The 25311-nt window shown below is 38.2% G+C and overlaps 1 protein-coding gene across 9 annotated transcripts; it reads left to right on the top strand.

Moving 5' to 3' along the window:
• Positions 1-99: 99 nt before the first annotated feature.
• Positions 100-24649, top strand: LOC104846159 (OX-2 membrane glycoprotein-like). Of its 9 annotated transcripts, none has more exons than XR_010323606.1 (7): positions 1374-1778; positions 14705-15034; positions 16002-16301; positions 17622-17730; positions 20678-20807; positions 22630-22684; positions 24412-24649. XR_010323606.1 is itself a non-coding variant. In XM_064267054.1 (7 exons), the coding sequence occupies exons 3-6, from the start codon at positions 14767-14769 to the stop codon at positions 20763-20765; spliced, it is 765 nt and encodes a 254-aa protein (XP_064123124.1). In that variant the 5' UTR covers positions 1375-1778; positions 2767-2828; positions 14705-14766; the 3' UTR covers positions 20766-20807; positions 24412-24649. The 9 variants fall into 9 exon arrangements, 4 of the variants coding, with proteins under 4 accessions (XP_023407594.1, XP_064123124.1, XP_023407593.1 ...); XR_002786568.2 differs by having other exon boundaries at positions 20678-20772; XM_064267054.1 differs by lacking the exon at positions 22630-22684 and adding an exon at positions 2767-2828 and having other exon boundaries at positions 1375-1778.
• Positions 24650-25311: the final 662 nt, after the last annotated feature.

The raw sequence follows: 25311 nt of genomic DNA on the forward strand, positions 1-25311 counted from the left end.
CCAACACCCGAGGTGATGGATTCATAGCATTGGTTACTTTTCCTTTTTGGAACTGCCTTTGCTCTCCCTCATTAACCAAGGCAACAGCTCTCAAACAGATATTGTGCTTAGAGGGTGGGCTTAGGGTCTGAAATTTAGATGGAGGGAAGGTTGATCCTTAAGCAGGGAAGAAGAAGAAAGAGCTTCAACACCTAGAGCAGTAGGAAAGAGATGAATATTGTCGGGGATGTCTGACCACCCATGGCTAAGGAGGCCTTTGCTTCCTCTTGGACAGATCCTGGGGGAGAAGTTATGAAAGTGAAATATCATTTCTTATAGGGGATTTATGAGTGACACGAAAGGAAAGGTCCATTACCTGGAACATTAAGTGAGTGTGTTCTCTGTGTGTACATTATTCTGTATATATGTTTGGGGTGGGGGGAAGGTATATGCATGTGTGTGAGGGTTGAAAGCCAGCTACTGATCTCACTCTAGAGCAACCACAACCAGGTGCACTTCTTTGAGGATGGTATTTGCCCCAAGTCCTAGCCCTGGCTTCAGTCTCCCATTCCTGGTCTATTTGTCTAATTAAGTGTAGCTCTAGAAGGTTCTAGATAAGGATCACTTCTAACCTGTAAGGTAGAAAGTATAGCCCTTTAATCAGTACTCATTAAAACAGCAATAAGAAGAGTAGAGGGGGAAAAAAATCTTCCCTTTCAAATAGATTGAGTGAAAGTGTGCTTTGGACTGATGGTGAACGAGCACAGCATTTTAGGCTTCCAGCAGGAAGAAGGTATTCTGGGGAAGCTGATATTATGATGCTAGTAAGCAGGTGGAAACCCTGGTGGCATAATGGTTAAGTGCTATGGCTGCTAACCAAAGGGTGGGCAGTTCGAATCCACCAGGCGCTCCTTGGAAACTCTATGGGACAGTTCTACTCTGTCCTATAGGGTCGCGATGAGTCGGAATTGACTCGACGGCACTGTGTTTGGTTTTGATTTTGTTTTAGGCAGGCAGCCAGATTGGGGGAGAAAAGGAGGAAAAAGTCAATCAATTATACCAGGCAAGGAATGCTTTCTCTGTATTTAAAGTAGTATTGGGCAGAGGGGTTTATAGGATGCAGGCATGGATCTATGTCTGTTTCTTTCTATTTTAATATGTAAATAGTATTTGATTTGAAACTGATTATTTTTCAGGAAAGTCAGCTTTAATTTCCTACTCCAGTTGTTTGGGGGAGTGATTTATTATGATTTAGATGACGAAAAATATTTTTTAGAAACTTAGCATACATTCCTGGCGAGCAGTCTTTTCACTTATTCTGACTGTGGATAAACTAGTCTGATGACGATCATATGCACAGATATGCATAGACAGAAAGGATTGGTGGTAACACACCCAGAAGAAGAACTAGTTCCTTTTTTTGCAAGCCAGCTGGTAACTTCTCAGAGCCTTTGTATGAATCATGGGATAGCTGTAGAACAAGAGATAGCTATGTTAATGAAAAATATCTTCATAGACCTAAATACCAAAACCAAATTAGAGGTTGGCCAGACAGAGAAGCCGGCAAATGTTTAAGCAATTTAGTGGTACAGCTAACACCTGTTTTATAATAAGGAAGAAAGTTTTAGTATACTTAGTGTTAATGAGTAACAGATATAGGCGGGAAGTTCTGTGAGAAGTTCAGTTAGAAAAAGAAATACTCCAAATGTTGGTGAAGATTTTGTCATCAAGTTCCATGGGCCTTTCACTCCATCTTATTCTCCAGCTCCTCATGCTTTTCACCTGGGTGCAAGGATTAGGTAAGTTCTTTTATTTTTTCTCTCAGATGCATAACGCTAATGTTGAAATCTATGCCAAATAGATTCCCAGTCATAATCTACTTACCTCTGCATTGCGTTTGGCTCTATGCGCCAAGCGTGCAGCACTCCAAGTTGTATGCATTTAGCAAGCAGTTTAATTTAAACTGCTTTTAATATAAAACAGAGAACGAAAGAAAGATAATCAGCATTGCTTCTACAGTATACCCCAGCGGCCTGAGCTGGAAGCCACATACCAGCTGGAGGCAAATGAAAGTCCTTGCAAATCTTTTTTTTTTTTTTTTTTCTGCAGTATTTCTTATGAATCTATCCCTGCATGGTATTTTCCTTTTAATTTTAAGTTTGGCTTGCTTGAGACTCTTCTTGGTGGTTAAAGAAACTTGCATCTGTTTCTGTTTTTGTCTCTTGTCTCAGGTTGTTGTTGTCTCTTAGATTGGCGTCAATACATACTTTTTCTATTTGGGTACCCAACTGATCCAGCATTATTTATTGTAAAATCGTCCTTTCCTAATGCTGTAAGGTATTTATTCCATTTGTCATACGTGTCAGATGGCTATATATGTGTGGGTCTGTTTCTGACTCTCTATTCTGTTGTATTTATCTATTTTCCTATTTGTTAATCAATATCACATTATATTACTTTAACTTTATATCTGGGTGATAAGTCTTCAGTTCATTGCTTTGTTTATGTATATTTTTATTTTAACTTTTGAATTTCTATATAAAATTTAGAACCAACTTGTCAATTTCCAAAAATTAAAAAAAAAAAACCTGCTTGAATTTTAATTAAGTTTGCACTGGATCTGAAAATTAGCTTGGAGAGAATTGATATGTTTATATTTTTTCATATCTATCACTATGGTGATATCATTCCATTTATTGAAGTCTAGTTTATAGATTTTAGTAGCGAGGACTTGCACCTTTTTCAATAGATTTTATTCCCAGATATTTCTTTACTTTTATTTGGAAGCGTGTGCACGAGGGTGGAGGCCCAGTGGCGCAGTGGTTAAGAGCTCGTCTGCTAACCCAAAGGTGAGCAGTTCAAATCCACCAATCGCTTCTTGGAAACTCTATGGGGCAGTTCTTTTCTGTCCTGTAGGGTCGTTATGAGTCAGAATCAACTCAGTGGCAACTGGTTTTTTTTCTTCTTTTTTTTGGTGCACTATGGTAAATGGTATGTTAAAATATTGATTTTCTACTTGTTTATTGGAGATATATAGAAATGGTATGTTAAAATATTGATTTTCTACTTGTTTATTGGAGATATATAGAAATGCAATTGATTTCCTTAAAAAATAAAGTTTACTTTTAGAATGGTTTTAGATTTACAGAAATATCAATATAATATATTTTAAATATTAATTAATATCTAAATATTAATATATATTTGCATATACCTCCTCACCCAGTTTTCCTACTGTTAATGTCTTGGATTAGTATGCTGCATTCATTACAATTAATGAACCAGTATCAGTACATTACTATTAATTAAATGCTGTCATTTACTCATATTTCCTTAATTCGTGCCTAATGTCCTTTTTCTGTTCCAGGATCCCACCCAGGCATCACATGACATTTATTCGCCACATCTCCTTAGACTCCCTTGGCTGTGACAGTTTCTCAGACTTCCCTTTTTTTTTTTTTTTTTGATGACCTCGACACTTTAGAGGAGTACTTGTCAAGCATTTTCTAGGATGCCTCTCTATTGGAATTTGTCTCATGTCATTTGTAGTATTTTCTCATGACTAGACTGGGGTTATGGGTTTGGGGAAGGACGACCACAGAGGTAAAGTTCCATTTTCATGCTGTTGTATCAAGGGCACATACTATCAACGTGATTTATAACTGTAGATATTGCCCTCGATCACCTAGCTGAGGTCGTTTGTCAGGTTTTCCCACTGTAACATTCCTCTTTTACCTCCCTTTCTACACTGGACTCACTGGAAGGAAGTCACTGTGCATAGTTCACACTTAGGGAGTGAGGATTTATTCACTCCCTACTTGATGGTAGTGTGTCTGCACAATTATTGGGAATTCTAATGCAAGGAAGGTTCTTCTCCCCAGCTTATTTATTTGTTCATTTATTGATATCAGTAAAAAAACCCACAGCCTAATAAATATTTACTTTATGCTTTGTAACTTCATACTTTTCTTATACTTTATAATTTTACACTTTAAATCCAATACCACTTTATTTTGTTTCTCAAAATTTTCTAGCTTTGCCTATCGGGAACTCTTTCAGTTGCTCCTCCATTCCTTTGACACATCCTCGTCAATGTAGGGTCTTTCGGTTTTGTGTTTTTGAGCACTTCCTCCTTATATTCTACATCTACAACAAGATGCTCCAGGCTCATCTGTATATTTCTTGCCCCAGTCCTAGGATTAGCTATTTTAGTACGGAGCCCTAGTTCCTTTACTGGAGAATGGTATTAGAAATAAAGATGTGGGCACTAAATGTGCTTGTTGCTACCAGGGTCTCATTGCTTCTATGCCCTCTCGCTTACATACCAAGGAAATATATGTACGTATACTCACCTGTGCATATACAATATATTCAAATATCTGTAATTATTTCTATGTGCAACCATCTGATGTATTAGTATGCTAAACATGAGCTCATAATTATATCTGCATCTCTAACCCATTACAATATGTATCATCTTAGTCTCTCCTACTGCTTATCTGTAGCCGCCCACTCCAACAGTGAGAAACCTGGCACCTACCATCTGCCTTTCATTTACTTAATTGTTCACTTCTAGTATACATGTGGAAACCCTGGTCAAGTGCTATGGCTGCTAACCAAAAGGTCAGCAGTTTGAATCCACCAGGCACTCCTTGGAAACTCTATGGAGCAGTTCTACTCTGTCCTATAGAGTCCCTATGAGTCGGAATTGACTCAACAGCAATGGGTATGGTTATGTATGGTTGTATACATGTATAGCAGTATCAGGACTATTAATCTGTATCCCCATGAAAAATAACATTATCAGCTAGAGTACAGTGTTGATGTACAATTCCTTTTGCCTTTAGTCTTACAGACTCTACTCATCTTCAAAATTACTTACGTCAGTAGCTTTTCCCAATACCTCCTTTGCTGAGGTTGTTTCATATATTCGTAACGCAGTTAAATTCTCTTGTCACCATCTACAGTCATTCCTGGGATTCTCTGACCTCCTAAATGATATATATATATATATATATATATATATATATATATATATATATATATATATATATATATATATTGTTTGGATAGAACAAGGGGATGCTGATTGGTTTAAAGTCAGGAAAGGTGTGCATCAGGGTTGTGTTCTTGCACCATACCTATTTAATCTGTATGCTGAACAAATAATATGAGAAGCTGGACTATATGAAGAAGAATGGGGCATCAAGATTGGAGAAAGACTCATTAACAACCTGCGTTATGCAGATGATACAACCTTGCTGTGAAAGTGAAGGGGACTTGAAGCACTTACTAATGAAGATCAAAGGCCAAAGCCTTCAGTATGGATTACACCTCAACATAAAGAAGACCAAAATCCTCACAACTGGACCAATGAGCAACATCATGATAAATGGAGAAAAGATTGAAGTTGTCAAGGATTTCATTTTACTTGGATCCACAATCAACAGCCATGGAAGCAGCAGTCAAGAAATCAAAAGATGCATTGCATTGGGCAAATCTGCTGCAAAGGACCTCTTCAAAGTGTTGAAGAGCAAAGATATCACCCTGAAGACTAAGGTGTGCCTGACCCAAGCCATGGTATTTTCAATCGCATCATAGGCATGTGAAAGCTGGACAATGAATAAGGAAGACCGAAGAAGAGTTGACACCTTTTAATTGTGGTGTTGGTGAAGAATATTGAATATACCATGAATATACCAAAAGAACGAACAAATCTGTCTTGGAAGAAGTACAACCAGAATGCTCCTTAGAAGCAAGGATGGCGAGGCTGCATCTTACACACTTTGGACATGTTGTCAGGAGGGATCAATCCCTGGAGAAGGATATCATGCTTGGCAGAGTACAGGGTCAGCGGAAAAGAGGAAGATCCTCAATGAGGTGGATTGACACAGTGGCTGCAACAGTGAGCTCAAGCATAACAACAATTGTAAGGATGGTTCAGGACCAGGCAGTGTTTTGTTCTGTTGTGCATAGGGTCGCTATGAGTTGGAACCGACTCGATGGCACCTAACAACAACAAATATATATGTATATACATATATATAGTTAAAATTGCATACATTATGGTTCACTCTTTGTGCTGTGAAGTTCTATGAATATTGTCATGTATCCATCATTCCCGTGTTAAAAAGAATACCAAACCAAAACCCATTGCCCTTGAGTCAATTCCAAACTCATAGCAAATCTATGGCTCAGAGTAGAACAGCCCCATAGAGTTTCCAAGGCTGTAAATCTTTATGGAAGCAGACTGCCACATCTTTCTCCTATGGAGCTGCTGGTAGGTTCAGACTGCTGACCTTTTGGTTAGCAGATGAGTGCTTTAATCACTGCACCACCAGGGATCCATTAAAAAAATAGTGCCCTAAAAATTACCCTTGCTTCACCTATTCAAACAGTCTTTCCCACCCCCAAAGCCCTGGCAGCCAGTGATCTTTTCACCATTTTCAGAATGTCATATAATCGGAATTACATAGTCATTACCTTTTCAGACTGGCTTCTTTCACCAAGTAATATACACATAAGGTTCATTCGTGTCTTTTTGTGGCTTGATGGTTTATTTATATTTATCACTGAATAATATTCCATTGTATGGATGCACCACAGTTTGTTTATCAGTTCATCTATTGTAGGCTATCTTGGCTCCTTCCAGTTTTAGCAATTATGAATAAAGCTGCTATAAACCTTCGTGTGCAGGTTTTTGTGTAGATGTAAGTTTTCAACTCATTTGGATAAATACCTAGGAGCACAACTGTATGTTTGTAGGATTGTATGATAAGTCTAAGTTTAGTTTTGTAGGAAACTACCACACTTTCTGCATAAATGACCGTACCATATTTTATTCCCACTAATAGTAATTTTTTTTTTTTAATAGTAAATAAGAATTTTTGTTGCTCTGGGTCCCTATCACCATTTGGTATTCTCATTTTTTCTTTTGGATTTTAGCCATTCCAATAGGTGTGAGTTGATATCTCATGGCTGTTTTAATCTGTAATTTCCTAAAGAAAAATAATTCGAGCATCTTTTCATATTTTTATTTGCCATCTCTATATAGTCTTTATATAGATATATATTACGAGTTGGAATCGACTCGACGGCAGTGGGTTATATATTCTTTGGTGAAGTACTTGTTCAGGACTTTTGCCCATTTTGAAGTTGGGTTTTGGTTTTCTTATTGTTGAGCTTTAAGAATTCTTTGTACATTTTGGGTACAAGTAATATATTAGATATGTGATTTGCAAATATTTTTATCCCAGTCTGTGGCTTGTCTTCTCATTTTATTTATTTACTTGTTTATACTTTCTCCACTGAATTGCTTTGCACCTTTGTCAAAGATCAGTTGACTCTATGTGTGTGGATCTATCTCTGGGCTCTCTATTCTGTTCCATTAATCTATACGCCTATTATTCTGCCCATATCATACTATCTTGCACTTTACTGTATTTCTGCTTTACTGTTGCTTTATGGTAAGTCTTGAAGTGGGGCAGGATCATCCCTCCAACTTTGTTCTTCTTTTTAAGGATTGTGTTGGCTATTCTGGATCTTTTCCATATAAACTTTTGATTCAGTTTGTTGATATCTATAAGATAGCTAGCTGGATTTTGATTTGGATGGCCTTGAATCTATAGATCAAGTTGGGCAGAAATGGCATCCTAACTATATTGAGTCTTCCAATCCATGAACATAGAATATCCCTCCTTTTATCTAGACCTTCTTTGATTTCTTTTCATCAGAATTTCATCATTTTTTTGCATATAGACCCTGCACGTATTTTATTCATTTTATCCAAAGTATTTAATTTTTGGCACAATTGTAAACGTCATTTTTTAAAAAATAGATTTTACATTTTAAAGTAGATTTTGGCTTACAAAGAAATTGTGCATAAAATACAGAGATTTCTCATATAACCCCCATCCTGCACACTATTTCTCCTATTTTGTACATCTTGTATTCCATGTGTGTGGTACATTTGATACAATTGATAAACCAATATTTGTGTTAGTTTAGGTAGGTTGTGAGTTTCTAGAAATTTGTCCATTTCCTCTAGGTTTTCAAATTTGTTAGAGTACAATTTTTTGTAGTATTCTGATTCTTTTAATCTCATTTAGGTCTGTTGTGATATCACCCATCTCATTTCTTATTTGGGTTATTTGTTTCCGCTCCTGTTTTTCTTTTGTCAGTTTGGCCAATGGTTTATCAATTTTGTTGATCTTTTCATAGAACCATTTTTTGGTCTTGCTAACACTTTCAATTGTTTTTCTATTCTCAATTTCATTTAATTCTGCTCTAATTTTTATTATTTGCTTTCTTCTGATGCCTGTGGGCTTCTTTTGCTGTTCTCTTTCTATTTGTTCGAGTTGTAGAGTTAATGTTTTGATTTTGGCCATTTCTTGTTTTTGGATGTATATATTTATTCCTATAAATTGACCTCTGAGCACTGCTTTTGCTATGTCCCAAAGGGTCTTGTAGGATAAGTTTTTATTTTCATTTGATTCTGTGAATTTCTTTATTCTGTCCTTAATTTCTTCTATAACCCAGTAGTTTCTGAGCAAGGTGTTGTTCGGTTTCTATGTGTTTGATTTTTTTCCTTGCTTTTTCCATTATTGGTTTCTACTTTTATGGTTTTATGGTCAGAAAAGATGCTTTGTAATATTTCAGTGTTTTGGATTCTCTTAAGTCTTGCTTTGTGGCTAATACGTGGTGCATTCTGGAGAATGTTCTATGGGCATTGGAAAAGAAGCTATACTTGGCTGCCGTTGGGTGGATTGTTTTGTATATGTCTATGAGGTCAGGTTGGTTGATTGTGGCATTTAGATTTTCCATGTCTTTATTGAGCTTCTTTCTGGATGCTCTGTCCTTCCCCAAAAATGGTGTGTTGAAGTCTCCTACTATTATTGTGGAGCTGTCTCTCTCTCTCTTTTCAATGCTGTTAGAATTTGTTTTATGTATTATGGAGCCCTGTTGTTTGGTGTGTAAATATTTAATATGGTTATGTCCTCCTGGTGTATTGACCTTTTAATCAGTGTCCTTCCTTATCCTTTGTGGTGGGTTTTACTTTGAAGTCTATTTTGTCAGAAATTAGTATTTCTATTCTCGCTCTTTTTTAATTGTTGTTTGATTGATATATTTTTTTCCATCCTTTGAGTTTTAGTTTGTTTGTGTCTTTAAGTCTAAGGCATATAGATGGATTTTTTTTTTTTTTTAATCCATTCTGCCACTCTGTCTCTTTATTGGTGCATTTAGTCCATTTACATTCAGGTTAATTATTGATAGGTAAAAAAAAAAAAAAAAAAAAAAATTTTTTTTTTTTTAATGAGTTTAGTGCTGTCATTTTGGTGTCTTTTTTTTGTGTGTTGTTGATAGTTGTTTTGTTCCAGTTCATTTTCTGTGCTCAGTCACTTTTCTTTATGTATTTGCTTTTTATCTTTTTCATTGTTATTGATTTTGTATTTGCTGAGTCTTTTTTTTACGTTTTTCTTGTTCTTTATTTTGATGTGTAGGATCATTAGTTTCCTTTGTGGCTACCTTAATATTTACCCCTATTTTCTTAAGTTTAAACTAATCTTTTATTTCTTTATATAGATTTGACTTCCTCTCCATATGAAAGATCTATGGCTACATTTTTTAGTCCCTCTTTTTTTATTTAATTTTGTCATAGTTTACATAATGATGTCTCTGTTTCCCTGTTTTGAGTGTTTTAGCTTAGATTTATTTTTGGGATTTCCCTATCTGAGTTGTTATCTGTTTAATCTGTCCTGTGTTCTGGTCTTGGGTTGTTATCTGATGTTATTGATTTTCTAACTGGAGGACTCCCTTTAGTATTTCTTGTAAATTTGGTTTGGCTCTTGCAAATTCCCTAAATTTTTGTTTATCTGGAAATTTCCTAATTTCACCATCATATTTGAGAGACAGTTTTTGTGGACATATAATACTTGGCTGGCAATTTTTGTCCTTCAAGGCTTTGTATATGTCATCCCATTGCCTTTTTGCCTGCATGGTTTCTGCTGAGTTGTCAGAGCTTAGTCTTATCAACTCTCCTTTGTAGAAAGCTTTTTATTTATCCCTAGCTGCTCTTAAAATTCTCTGTGTATCTTTGGTTCAGCAAGTTCGATTATAATATGTCTTGGTGACTTTCTTTTGGGGCCTATTTTGTATGAGTTCTATGAGCATTTTGGAGAGATATCTTCTCATCTTTCACAATATCAGGGAAGTTTTCTGCCAACAAATCTTCAACAATTCTCTCTGTATTTTCTGTTACCCCCCCCATTCTAGTACTCCAACAACTGATAGGTTAGTCTTCTTGAAAAAGTTCCACGTGATTCTTAGGGTTTCTTCATTTTTAAAGAATTCTTTTATCTGATTTTTCCTCAAGTATGATGGTGTCAAGGGCTTTATCCTCAGTCTCACTAATTCTGATTTCCATTGTCTCAAATCTTCTCCTATGACTTTCTATTGAGTTTGTCTAATTCTGAAATTTTATTGTTAACTTCTGGATTTCTCTTTGCTGTCTCTCTATGGAGTCTTGCAGCCTATTAAATTTGTCATTATGCTCTTCTCTTATCCTCTTAAGTTTCTCTATTGCTTTGTCTGTGCATTCCTTGACTTGCTCTGCTTTTGCCTGATTTCCTTCCTGATCTCTTGAAGAGTTCTGCATATTAATCTTTTGTATTCTACCTCTGGTAATTCCAGGAAGTTCTCTTCATCCAGAAAGTTTTCTTGATTCTTTGTTTTAGAAGTTTGCTAAAGTCATCATGGTCTGCCTTTTTATGTGATTTGATATTGACTGTTGTCTCTGAGCCATCAATAAGTTATTGTTTTTATTTATTTTATGTTTGCTTACTGTGTCCTGGCATCTTGTTTTGTCTTGCTTTAATATGCCCAAATAGGCTGCTTGTGTGACCTAGTTTGATTATTGGTATCTTTGAAGCTGTGACATCCTGTCACCAGGTGGTTAGAGCTGTTACTAGGTATGTGAGCTCAGGAGTCTGTTCACTTTTCTTGTACAGATTCAGCACAGGTGTCCAGGTATTCAGTCACAAGTGTGTGGAGCAGGCTCTCACCTACAGTCCTAGAGGGGCAGGGGTGATTGGTGCAGGTACAAGGGTCTGGCTACAGTAGGGGGTCATGTGCTGCTGAACAATGCAGGGGGCTGATACCTGGTGCTGAGTGTCTGGGAGGAAAGTGTGTCCCTCTTCCCTAGAGCACATAGGTGGGTGGGTTTTGCAGCCAGAGTATGGGCACCCAATACTGTTGGCTGTGAGGACTAGGAGGCACTGCCTATTCTTGGACCTCTGTCTTGGGTGGCTAGGTAGCGAGGGTGGAGCTGCCAGTCTTCAGTCCCCTGATGTGGGTAGGTGAGGACCCGCTTAATGGCAGAGCAGTGTCAAATATCATAAACTTGCCACAGCTGTTGAAATGGGCCCACACAGATCTCTGCAGGGGTGAAAGGCATTCAAAGTCGATGGACCACTCCTGCCTGTGCCTAAGCAAGGGACCTGTGCCTGCCCAGAGCTCCTGGCTAAGGGGAGCCAGCGGATTATTTTTTCCTGTTAGTTAATTTGTTACATCTTCAAGGCTGGGCAAATGGCTCAGAGTGTGTGGCAGGTCCGATTTCTGGCCCAGGACATGCAGCAACCTCCAAAACCAACTTAAACCCAGTACAGAGGGAGAAGGGGGCAGGTAAATGGGAGACAGGTTTTTTCCAAAGGGGTATTTTTTGATCTGTGTGGTAGGTTAGATGCATGTACTTTCTTTTGCCCACTGAGCACTGCTTTTCACTGATTCTGGAGGCGTGAGTGGACTCTCGGTTGCTCAATCTTTCCCAATGTTGAAGATGAGTCCCAAACACCACTGCTTGCCTCACCACACTCACATGAGTGGATCTGGCCTGCGGAGTGTCAGTTCCTGCCAGATTAGGTCTGGCAACTCCTTGCTGCTTCTGAACCATCTCTCCCTACCCCTGCCACTCAGTCTGATTCCTCAACTTTGCCTTTGATGTTTAGGGCTCCTAGATTGTCATATGTTATCGATTCACCCTTTTTTTTTTTTTTTTGGCATTTGATATAAGTGGGAGCACAAGAAGCATCTGGCTACTCTGCCATCTCGGCCCCGCCTCCTGTAAAAGAATACACTTTCGTGTTGTTTTTGCCTTCTATTTTGATAATTTGTGCTCTGATTTTTGTTACTTTTCTTTTTTTTACTTTCTATACTTTTGATTTCCTGCTCTTTTACTGGCATCTTGATATGGAAGTTTTGATCATCGATTTTCTGCCTTTTTTTTTTCTTCTTGTGTATGGATTTAAGGTTACATATTTCTTTTAATTCACTTCTTTAGCTGCATATTACATGTTTTGATATGTTGTATTTTCATTCAAAATATTTTCTAACTGACCCTCTGTAGCTGTCAATTGCATGTCAGCACTAAACGACTTGTGGTTTCTTCTGAGCTTTATAGAGATTTGACTTAGTTCTTTCATCTCTCACTCTGCTACAGCCTCAGAATTTAGTAAATGTCTTGAGGGAGACCAGCTCTCTGTTTGGGCTTTCAAAAGTTCTTGATTTTGTTACTCTCGCCCAAGCAATCACCCGAAACTCTGTTCATTTCTCTATTGTCCAGCAACAGTTTTCTCCTGAAGGCAAAACTTGAATTTTTACCTTGAACTGTGCTGATATCAGCAAGCATCCCCAGGAAAAAAAAGTGCAAGCAGCTTTTCATTGTGATTTCACCCTTCTTCCAGAACTTTTATGTAACTTGGCCCCCTATCACAGTGGTTTTTATCTTCTAAGAAGGTTGAGACTGGCAAAATTCCTCTGTTTTTCTCAGGATTTGATTTATCCCACCCTGTGAAGTTTTGCAATTCAGCTAATGCTAATGCCTTGAGGGGAAAAGTAGACATATCTGAAGTGCCACAAAGTTCTCCATTTCATCACTTGAGTCACTTAAGCCCTTCAGGACTTTAAAAATCTTTGCTGATTTATCTCGCCCTTAAATTTCAACATTTAATCCTGTAATGTACCAAGTGAAATAAGCCAGACAGTGCAGGGCTCTTTGGATCAGAATGAATAATCACACTACTCACTGACATGGTCACAGACTTTCATGGCTTACAATAATCATGATGATAAATGCAGTAGGGTTTATCAAGAGCTAGAGTCTTCCAAAATCTTTCATACAAGGGTGAGAGTTTTTGGTCACTTCCACACATACCCCTTGATACGTCATGGGCAAGAAGATAAAGGGGTCCTTGGACCTGGAGGTTTTACAGTATAAACTGGAGGGGTATATGTGCTGAACTGCAAGAGAAAGACAAAGGAGGGGTAAGAGGAAGGGCTCTTTGCTCAGATGACCTGACCTGGCTACCATATTACCACGTGGGCATCTTTTGTTCAGGTGCACACAGTGTATCTAAAAAGAATATTCCTTCCCCTCTAGGCTACAAGATTAATTTTATAATCCTGCATTTTCTGATTAATGATAAAACATCAAGGGGTCAGTTCCCCATGGGGTACATTCTTTGATGTTACTGTGTTATTGTGGTCATGGAGATGGTAGGGCTGGCCATGTGACATATGGTGCCTCCTGTGTGTAAGAGACAGAGAAAGTTACTTTGAGCTCAGAACAGGGAGGAAGGCTTCCCTAACAAGAAGAACCAACTGGAAGGGAGAGAGAGGCCCAATTCCGAGCCTCCTTATCAGAAAATATTCTGAGCCCAAGGTGTCGGCTTACATGACCTAGATGAAATTTTAGAGACTGACTGTCTGCCCAAAAAACTCATATGGAGAATTGACAAATAACCCCAGATACGCCTGCCAACCCTCAGCTCACCTCTGAAGACTCCCTCATCTCTTAAATTTCATTCCCTCTGGTTGTCTTTGGTTTTGCAGTTCTCTGATGCCTTTAAATAAATGGTTATATGATCAGTCAGCTTTTCTAGCTGTTATTAGTGGAATTGTTGACCTCCTGCAAACTGCTCTATCTAGAAAGGAAATTTTTTAATATATGTTTTAATTTTAATTTTTGTTCAATTATGTTTTGTGTATTGTGACAGTTTGAATAAATGAATATAGGTATACACAAACACACACTTAATGAACAAATTTTGAATTTCACTTTATATTCTTATTAGAAGGTAACCTAATCAGATGTCATTTTTCATTGCCATGTGGTATCAAGAAAAATTGTTAACAATTTTTTTCTCAAACAACTAAGAAGTTGTGGCCTTCTGAAATATGTGAGTCACTCACTCTGTATCAAAGCCATCACCAGCCTTACGGCACTTATCCTAGACATTTGAGGAAATCAGTCCTTTCGAAGGAGATCTCAGGATGATTCTTGGCTCTTATCTTTAAATTCTTGTGTCCTATATTTATCCTACTACCATGACCATAATCACCAACTCCTTAGTTTATATCAGTTAATGATATTCTTAATTGTAATCTACTAACTAAAGAGCATTTTTTTTTACTAACAATAATAGTCTTATGTCGATTAATTTGTTTCAATTTATGCATTCAATAAATATTTCTTGATTAGTTGGTGTATACCATAAACATTTTCAAAAGCTAAATATTCAGTGGCAATGAATATAGGGTACTTCATTTTCTAGTGGGGAAGAAAAGCAAGTAAATGATAATTTTAACCCAGAAAGAGAAACAATATGAGTAAGCTCAAAGTACTGTGAAAGCACATTTCTCTTACTTAATATGAGCTGTTTTTTTTTTCCAGATTCTGTTTACAGATTAAAGCACAGACATAATGTGACAGCTGTATTGGGAAAAAACGTGACTATGTTCTGCAATTTGACCACTTCAGAAAATGTTCTGCAAATTACTTGGCAGAAGATCCAAGGCTCTTTAGCACAAAATATTGCCACTTACAGCAGTAGACTCGGGACAAATATTCTTCCACCGTACCTAGATCGGCTGCACATTGAGCCCAATTCCTCGTTCATCACTATCCATGAAGTGACATTGGAAGACGAAGCCTGCTACAGTTGTTTATTTAATGTGTTTCCACTTGGCAGCCGTGAAAGACAAATCTGCCTTAATATTCTAAGTATATAAGTGTTTTCTGGAGGGGCAAATTGCTGAGAGACTAACCATGGGGATGTAGTCTTTTAAGAATGAGGTCTGGAGAAAGAACTTGAGAGGCGGAAAGACCAATAGCGGTCATATGGGCCAAATTCTTCACTGTATCAAAGAAAGAATGGAAGCCAGAGATGGTTCTATGACTTGCCTATTGTCACATAGTGTAGGACTAGGCAAAAATTTAGGTCTTTGTCCTCTTTTGTAACTTCCTTATATTACATCACACTGGCTTTAATCAGTGGGTAAAATTCATAGAGATTCAGGATTTTCTCACCGCAGAGTTGGGGAAAGAGCGGAAAAGAAAAAGAGACACTAAAGGAGAAAGAGGAGAGGTGAAGACTCTAAGAGAATAAGGACCTCCAACCTTTAAATTAAGGAGCCTGGAGGCAATGGTTAAATCCCTGGGCTGCTAACTGAAAGGCTGGTGGTTCAAACGTTGGTGGTTTGAACCCTCCAGCCAGCCACTCTGTGGAATAAAGACGTGGTAGTCTGCTTTTGTAAAGATTACAGCCTTGGGAGCCCTATGGGACAGTTCTACGCTGTCCTAAAGAGTCACTGTGAGTTGGAATGAACTCCACCGCAGTGGGTTTGGTTTTGTATTTTTAGCCTTCAAATTAACAAAATATAATACGTATTTCCTTATTATGTTCCCACAAATTTAAAGTACTGGGGGGTTAGATGATGTAATTTTAAGATTGAATAAAAGTTGAGAAACCAATTGTTCCTCCAATACTAGAGGGCCTGTCAGTAGGTATCGGAGATGGAATTGTGAGGTTTTGTAAAATGTGAGGAGAGGTATCTAAGAGGGATATATTTTCAACACTTTGGCTTCCTATAAAAATTTTCGGGAGAACCAGTCTTTAACACCATGGAAATCTGTCATGACACATTTTTACATTTAATTTTGTTTCTCTTTTTTTTTTTTTTTCCTTCAGCTGTGTCAGAATTAAGAGCTGTACTCCAGTCCAATCCCGACTCTGAAGGTTTCCTTACAGTTATTTACTCAGCTATGGGAAAGCCTGCTCCTCAGATATCTCTTTCCCCCTCGCAAGTCTTGATGCATCCATCCAAGGAATACCGTGCTCAGAACCCAAATGGCACAATAACAGTCACTAAAATGGACAACATCTCTCTGGAGGCTGTGTGGTCCCTCGGACAACAAAATGTGATTGTGCGCATGGATCATCCCCTAAGGCAGGAAGAGAAGATTATCCCTCTTTCACTTAAACAAGAATGTAAGTAGAAGTGATAGGTCAACAAGGAGAAATACTTAACCTTCTTCAAAATTCATTCCCAGAGCGTTTGGGTAAAACAACCATTTAAACAAAATACAAATCAAAATCGTACACATACGTGGTTCGATAATTCAAATGAGAAAGAAGCTCCCTACCCTGGTCCTGTTTCCTGCAGAGTCTCTTACGTGGCACATTTTGAATCCATTTCCTTTACAGACTTTCGACTGAATTTCTGCCACAATCACTGAAGATTAAGCTCATTTACAACAGTCAGTGAAGGTTAAGCTCATTACTCTCTCCCTTACTCACCGTGGAGTTTCCACTGAGAGATGTGAAAACACATCTCAGTTTTACTGTTGCTCCTTTGAAAGAAATGTGTCTCTCCCTCTGAAGGAATATTTCCCCCTTTGAAAGAAATGTATCTTCTCCTAGGCTGCTTTGCAGCTTTTCTCTTTGCCTTTGTTTTTCAGTGGTTTTATTACGGTGGGCCTAGTTGTTGTGCTCTTTGTATTAATTCTGGTTAGAGTTCCCTGAGCTGAGCTTCTTAATCTATGGGATCATCAATGCCTTTCATTACTTTGGGAGAATTCTTGGCTATCACCTCTTCAAATATTGCAGGAGAATACTCACTCGCTGTCCAACATTCTGCTTTCGGGTATGGAAATGGGTGCTTTCAACTGAAACATTCGTTCTGTGACTCATTCCCCCCACCTCACCCTTTTTGCTCTCAGAATCCTGGGCCTCTCCAGGCTCCTCCTTGCTCTCTCTGCAGGTATATTCTGCTCTTCGCATCCGTGAGGTGGCAGTTTCTTTCATCCTGTATTCCACTGGCCAGTCCTCTATCCATTTTTCCTCTTTGTTAGGTTTGTTCACTGTCTTATCCCCTGAAGGTCACTCTTCTGTCTGTTGCTTTGCATTTAATCCTTTTTATCTGTGTTGTTACCATAATTTTAATGGCGTCTCAGGCAGGAGTAGAGATAAATGTGTTTGTTATGTCTCTTGAAACAGAAATCCATTAGTTCCTTTTTCCTAGTAAATTTCCCCAAATCACAAATTGGAATATGCCAACTATTAAGGCTTGAATTGTGTCTCACAAAATTCTGTGTTGAATTCCTAGCCCTTGTAACTGTGGATGTGATCCTGTTTGGATATAGGGTTGCTCTTTTGCTGTGTTAATGAGGTCATACTGGAGTAGGGTGAATATCAACAAAGTAGAGGTAAATCGAAAGAGCATTTCAGGTTCAAGGTGCAAAAATGTCAGTACAGTGTGCATGTAAGATGTATAGTCAGAAACAGTATGTTCTGGTTTGTGTTTTTCAGGTATTTCCTGGTCTTCATATATTTCGAAATCTATAGTTCTGGCACTCATGTCTTCTCTAAGTACTATTGCACTTATCGTCATTCTCTATACTGTTCCAAGAAAGAAAAAGTAAGTTGTATTACTACCTGCCTATGGCTGAGAAAAACCCTGGTGGCGTGGTGGTTAAGTGCTACAGCTGCTAACCAAAGGGTCGGCAGTTCAAATCCGCCAGGCGCTCCTTGGAAACCCTATAGGGTTGCTATGAGTCGGAATCAACTCGACAGCACTGGGTTTTTTTTGGGGGGGGCATTATAACTGAGAAGGAAATCCTGGTGGCATAGTGGTTAAGTGCTATGGCTCCTAACAAAAAGGTTGGCAGTTCAAATCCACCAGGCACTCCTTGGAAACTCTATGGGGCAGTTCTACCCTGTCCTATATGGTCGCTATGAGTCAGAAGGAATTGACTCAGTGGCAACAGGTTTTTTTGGTTTATGACTGAGAAGATAGGTAAAACAGGGCTAGCTTAAAATACAAATATATGTATTCATAAGTGTCTTAGGCTGAGTTCTGTAGAGAAGCAAAGCTAGTGAAGCATATACAGGTTGTTCCTGACTTAGGATGGGGTTTCATTCCAGCAACTCCATTGTAAATTGTTTCCAATGTGAGCCAAAAGCTTTTTTTTTTCTTAGTTTTCATTATTGTCACCTTTTATTATCATTATCTTTATAAACCTGATCTTTGTCTTTGAGGATTGAAAATTTTAAATATAAACTTACAGATATATTTTAACACATCTGTAACTACATTTAAAAATACACAAATCATAAAAATTTACTCTGTTGATGAAGAAGAGTTGAACAACACTGGCATTTTGTCAGCTGCAATAACTCCACTTGTGCAAGGTTCTGGACCATGTAGATTATCCTTGGTAATGGGGGTGGTGTTTCTAGTCAGAAAATTAGTGAGAGTTTTTTGTATGGTCCTTTTCTGTTCTTTCTTTTATTTTCATATATTTTTCAGTAACATCTCACTGCTTCCCAAGTCTGTCTGTCGACTTGAACAAAGCAATCAGCATTTGAGTCCATGTTTTTAAGCAACCAAAGCCCCTGATTTAGTTTAGAAAAACCTTCCGCTAATCTTTTCACTGTAAAAACAGATGGTCATAAGCACAGTGTATCATAACTTGAATACTTCATAAGTTGGGGACTACCTGATATAAATGTATATAGCAGATTTCTTTCAAGAAAATGGCTCACACAATTGCAAAGGCTGGCAAGTTCCAAATCTGTGGGTCAGGCGACAGGCTGGAAACTTCTTTTCACTCACGTGGTTCCAGGGGCTGATGAACCCAAAATCTGCCTGTCAGGCAGCCAGCTGAGGGCTTCTCACATCCCAAGAGCAAGAGGTCAGAGGATGACAAGAGGAATGCAGGATCAAGAGACAGAGAGTTTTGCCAGAACATTCATTTCTATATCTTGAATGGAGGCCACATCCCCAAGGAAACGCCTCTTCCAACTGACTGGCTGCTCACATCATATCACAAAATGGGAGGTGATACACTGTCTGCCAATCTCAGAGAATTATGGCCTAGCCAAGTTGACTCATAACATTAACCATCACAATAAGCATATATTAATATAAATAATACATACATATACATAGATATATAAAATCCAAAAAGGGCTCTGTTAAATCTCTCTGCCATGGAAAACTCTTTTCCATTTGCTTGGTGATAACTGTAGTCTTTATTTAATCTTGTTAGAATGATACCCTGTGTGAGACTTGAGGCTGTTAGTAATCATTGATGCTTATGGCTAATTGAGTTTGAGATTCTTTGGTGAGCACAGATTTTGCTAAGAGACCTCGACACCTGTGGGATGTGGTCCACTGAATGAGGAAAAAGGCCTGAGATGGAAACTTGAGATAAGTCTACCTGACCGAGCTATGATGAGGCTGAATGTGATATTTATGCTGGGAACTGACCGAGAAAATAAGGTGTGAGTGAAATTCTCGCCAAAGATTGTTCCAGGAAGAAAAGAATTGGTGTGTTACAAAAATAAAAAGAAAAGGCCAGTGTGGCTGGAAGAATTATTTGGAAATGGCAGAGGGGGCCAGAACTGGTAAGGCTCAGAAATCTGGAAGCATTTGGCTTTTTTTCTATCTTCAATGTCAACCCATGGAAGTGTTTGAAACGGGGGAGTTAAGGCTCTAATTTACGCTTTAAAAAGGTCTCTCTAGCTGGAATAAGGACAGCGTTTCTCAGGGGTCCAGACTGAGAGGAAGGAGATTTTTAAAGAGGACATCACAGGAGTCAAGATGGGAGTTGACTGTCGTCTGGGCTGGTGTGGTGGCAATGGCGTGGAGGGATTAGGGATATTAGGAAGACAAGAACTGCTGACAGATTAGACGTGGAAAAGGGAGAAAGAGAAGAGTTATCCTGATGATCTCAAGCTTTTTGCCATTGGTGGAAGGAAGTTTTTACAAATATGTGAAAATTCAAGGAATAAAAATCTTTGGAGGAAAGATCTGGACTTCAATTTTGAACATGTTAATTTTGAGATGTCCCTTTGACATTCCAGGGACCTGGAGCTGTCAACTGGGGAGCAGAGCTGGTATGCTCTCAGGAAGGAGAAATCATAATTTATGACTCTTACTATTAGAGTGGAGATAATACGCAAGTTCTGTAACTGGGGTATTTTTATACTGAACTGTGCCTTTGAAGTGGAGTCCCTGGATGGCACAAGTGATGAAATGCTCAACTACTAACCAAAATGTTGGTGGCTCCAATCCACCCAGAGGTGCCTAGGAAGTAAGGCCTCACAATTTGCTTCTGAAAGATCACAGCCGGTGACAGCCCTATGGAGCGCAGTTCTACCCTGAAACACATGGGGCCGACGTGAGTAGGAATGGACTCAGTGGCAAATGGTTAACGGTTATGTCTTTGAAAAGATATTCTTGTAAAATCCTGTTAAGAGAGGTTGAATCTGAATCTTGTCATTTTTTATTCATAGCATACTCTTACAGTGCCATTAGAGGGAGTATCTGGGTTGTATAAACCATCTTGCTACCTCCCTAGGTCAAAGGAGACACTTCATCCCACACCAGAGCTGAGACGGCTGCACTTGGAGACAGTGGGCGATGGCTTGCCTCCCACACACACGTGATGAGCAGGTGCTTGATTTTTGCAGTCACTGCACGTTTCAAATGTACGTTTTAAGCTTCCAAATCAAAGTATGCTTTTGGTAGCAGCAACAATCATTTTAGAAATAAGTGGATGCAAAGGTTTGTTTAACTGTATAATCCAATTTCATGAACTAGTGGGTTCAGATGAAGTTATGTAGTATTCATGTCTCTGAAAGTTTCTATTCACCCTCCACAGGCTGATTCAGGATCCCACCACCGTCACCATCTATTGAATGGCTGCTTTACTTTGCATTTTTTTTCCTGATTATTAATAAGTAGGAGCATGTCTTTCTATACTTGTTAGCCACTCAGGTTTCCTTTTCCGTGACGTTCTTGTTTACACATTCTCAAGTGATACCCAGTTGGTTGTCTATATTTGCTCTAAATTCTTCATATCCTAGATCCCTTACGTACTGTATATTGATTTATTCTCCCCATTCGACATCACTCTATTAAATTTCTCAGTTATATCATTAAATGAATGAAATAGTTAATCCTTTAATGTTGTTAAATCTACTGATTTTTCACCTAAGAGTTTGAGTTTGGGGGTCTTACTAAGAAGTCTTCATCCACTTTAAGTTCACAAAGGTATCCTTTCATATTTATTAGCTTCATATTTTTATATTTAATATTTAAGTCTTTAGTCCTTTGTATACAATGTAGGGTTGATATGTAGCTTTATTTTTCATCATAAATGAGCTACAAACATCAGCTGCTAAACAATCTGTTCTTTTCTCAGAGAGGAGGTCTGTTTTTACCTCTCTCAGCCAGCTTTGCTTCATTGTTTAATTTTTTGTTTCTTCATGATCACAGGCGGTTTTATTGCTATCATCTTTTGTTATGTGATAACATCTGATAGAGGTTCTCGTCTTCTTTTTTTATTATTCTAAATTGATGTATCTGGGATATACACAAGCACACATCTTGGGATGCCTCTGTTTTATGTTAAATAATAGCAGTGATAACAGTTATCTTTGATCTGTTTCTGAACTTAAAGACTATTTCCAAATTTAAGTATGGTGCTCATTGTGGCTTTTAGCTATTTAGTTTTATATCAGGTTTAAGAAGTGTTTTATTATTACTATGTTTCTTTGATTTTATCGTAAATTGGTTGTCAAACTTCAGAATTTTTCTGCACCTGTGGAGATAGCCAGGCTATTATCCACCGTATTGTGCTAATACGATAAGTTACATTTACAGATTCTCTGGTGTGAAACCATCCTTGCATTTTGGGAGTTTTATAATTATAAGTTTTATTCATCAGTAAAACAGGACTTGACTTCATTTTCTTGCACCGTATTTCCTAGCTTTGAAATGAGGGTAACTCAAACGTCAAAGAAAGAATTTAGTAAATGTCTATTTCTTTTTTCTGGAACATTATAACATAGAGATTTCCATTTCTTAACAACCACCTGGGTCTCTGGCTTTTTTGCAGGGACAGCCTTTTTAGTTTTAGTTGTTTTCAAAGTTGTTGTATATTCAATTTAAAAAATTATATAACAATTTTGTCACTATCAGAAATGTGTCTATATTGCATAAGTTTTCAAAGATATATTCTCAAACATATGAGCCTCAGAAAATTTATTACCCTCCTTTAAAACATTTTTGGAAGAAGTATTCCAGTAAAAAGAAAAATTAAGCCAGGAGGATCTATAAAATACATAGGGCAATAACTTACCCTCTTATATTAGCTTCATATTTTTACTTCTCAAATTAAATCATATTGTTTTGTGATTTTTACTATTTACCAGGTATTTATCATTTTTACTATCAGTTATGTCACTATTATTTCTCACCTTTCATTCCATATTGTGTTTATTTTTATTTTCTATTTTTCCTAATCAGAGCCCTGGTGGCGCAGTGGTTGAGAGCTACACCGAGCTATGGATGCTAACCAAAGGTTTGGCAGTTCGAATCCACCAGCCGCTCCTTCTAAACACCTATGGGACAGTTCTATTCTGTCCTGTAGAGTCACTGTAAATCTTGGCATATGTTCATTTAATCTCTAGGGAAAATATTTATATTTTTAATTGATGTTCTTTTTTACTGATTTCTGCCCTTATTTTTTTGAGTTTACAGTTTGCTTCTTTTGCTCAAAATTGGTAGCAGTAAATAAGTTTAAGGTTATAAAGTACCTCTGTGTACTCCTTTAAATCTGTCCAAGAACTTTAAAAGTCGTGTTTTCCTTTTTTGCAAAGTACTATTTAAATGATGTAGGCTCATTTTTTCTTTTTCAATGAATTTCAAAACAATATTCAAGCACCATGAATTTTTTCCACTTTTGTTCACTATTCCTTATCTTGAGTCTCTATATCTTTTGATTTGTGTTTTTAACCTATTTGTATATATCATAATTACTGATATAACAGGACTTTTATTTTCTTCCATTTAATTTTTAATTTTCATATTTAATTTTAGTATACTTTTTCTTTTTTTCTCCTATCCTATCTTCCATTAGGCTGTATTTATTTATTTATTTATTGCTATTTTCTCCCAAAATATAAGGACAATACTTATGTTTTTTTTTTTTAATATCAGCTCCTTGGAAACCCTCTGGGGCAGCTCCAATGTCCTGTTTGGCACTCCATGAGTCCTTTCAACATATCTATTTCATGTTTCTACTTTGTTGTTGTTTTTATTAGCTCGGTCATTATTTTATTTACAGCCCTCCATTTCTTCCTTTTCTCATGGGGCTAATCCTATTATATAGATATTGGCACTCTCTGAGAAAGTGGTTGAATGAGGAGAAGGAAAAGCTTTGCTGATGAAAGGTTCTTTCTTTCCTGAGTTACCGGTATTGTCTTTGAAAAAAGTTTCTGAGGCCTGAGTTAAAGCAGTAAATTTAATTAACTTGTAGATAAGATAGTCCAGAAACAAAAGTGAACCTCAGAGAGTATCCCAAGAAAACAGGAGTGGTTAAGAGGAGGAATCCACTGTCTAAATAATTTTTAAAAGGAACCATGGATTATTTGTTCAATATATAGCACTTTTATAGCCTAAGTTACAAATAGTAAGTCAGAGCTCCTGAGAGTTTACTGTGTGCCAGTATTTACAAATATTACCTTGCCGAGATTATGGGTTTGGTACTATAATTGCTCCATTGTTTCCTCTGTGCTTTCAGCATGACAATTCACCTACTTGCCCAAGGTCACACAGCTATTCAGGGATGGAGTGGTATATATGAAGCCACACAGGCTGCTTCCATGCATGTGGAACCATTTGCATGAGGTCCTATTCTTCTAATCCTTTTAGACTAATTTTTCTATTGCTTAAATGTGTGACTTTCCTACACTTGAGTTGCCATGTCTAAAACGAATGTGAGCGTAATGCTTGTGGTTGTCATCAATCTAACACATATCAAAGCAATGTAAAGGTCTTGAAAGGAAAAATTACTCTGGGAAATGAAAACCTCTAATTTCTGTTGTGTTTTCCATCTGGGTAGGGACCTTGTCAGAGGGTGTAGGTTGTAAAACACCCTTGACCACATGCCATGCTGTGGCGCATGAAGGCGCCACGGGCCCTTAGGAAAAAGGTGGCCCTGCACCTTGTCAGAGGGTGGAGGTTGTAAAACAGAAAAGGCTTTCAGCACGCAGACATTTTATTCAATCGTTTGCTCTTCTTTTAAAGTGCCAAGAGCTCTGGAACTTGCTACAATAAGAAGAATCACCATGGCTGCCTAGCTGAAGGAGAAGGGTCACATCATGCCAGGAGGGAACCTTACAGAGCTGATTGCCTGAACACATCACTTCAGTTTGGATGCAAATAATAAGTGGAAATTTGTTTTTTTTAAAGTGTCCATTGCTTAAATTAAACGCATGGGATAAAAAAACTCCTTTCCATTTTTCAAAAATTGTTTCCTATGTGTCTGCTCCCATGGCAAGTGTTAATGTAGTTATTTAAGTAAGTCATCTCGCCCCCTACCCCCGCCCCATGTCCTTTCACTTTCTCCTACCTCCGCTCCCCCCATTTCCTTTAACTTTCTCCGTTCCAGAAACAGTGATGAAAAACGTTTTGAAGATAAGAAAGGATGTGCGTAAACATTAACTCCTTATCCGTCGCTGTAGAGTCGATTGCGATGCATGGCGACCTTACAGGACCGGGTAGAACTGCCCCCATAGGGTTTCCAAGGCTGTGATTGTTCCTGACGCAGACGACTGCCGCATCCTTTCTTCTGCAGGGCGGCTGGGTGGGTTGAATCCCTGACCGTTTGCATAGCAGCCCTGCCCTTTACGGCGCCACGAGGGCTTCTTGTATAAACGTTCATTTCCCCCAAATGGAAACCCCGGTGGCGTAGTGGTTAAGTGCTATGGCTGCTAACCAAAGGGTGGGCAGTGCGTCTCTGCCAGGCGCTGCTCGGAAACTCGGTGGGGCAGTTCCACTCTATCCTATAGGGTCGCTATGAGTCGGAATCTACTCTACGGCACTGGGTTTGATTTGGGGGTTTTTTGCCCCCAAATAGGTCCGAAAGCCTCCAAACGTGGCCTCCGCTGCGGTGGGCGGCGAGGGTGAGACAATAAGGCCCCCGGG

This window comes from Loxodonta africana, chromosome 1 (genome assembly GCF_030014295.1).
Source record: "Loxodonta africana isolate mLoxAfr1 chromosome 1, mLoxAfr1.hap2, whole genome shotgun sequence".
Classification (NCBI taxonomy): Eukaryota; Metazoa; Chordata; class Mammalia; order Proboscidea; family Elephantidae; genus Loxodonta; species Loxodonta africana.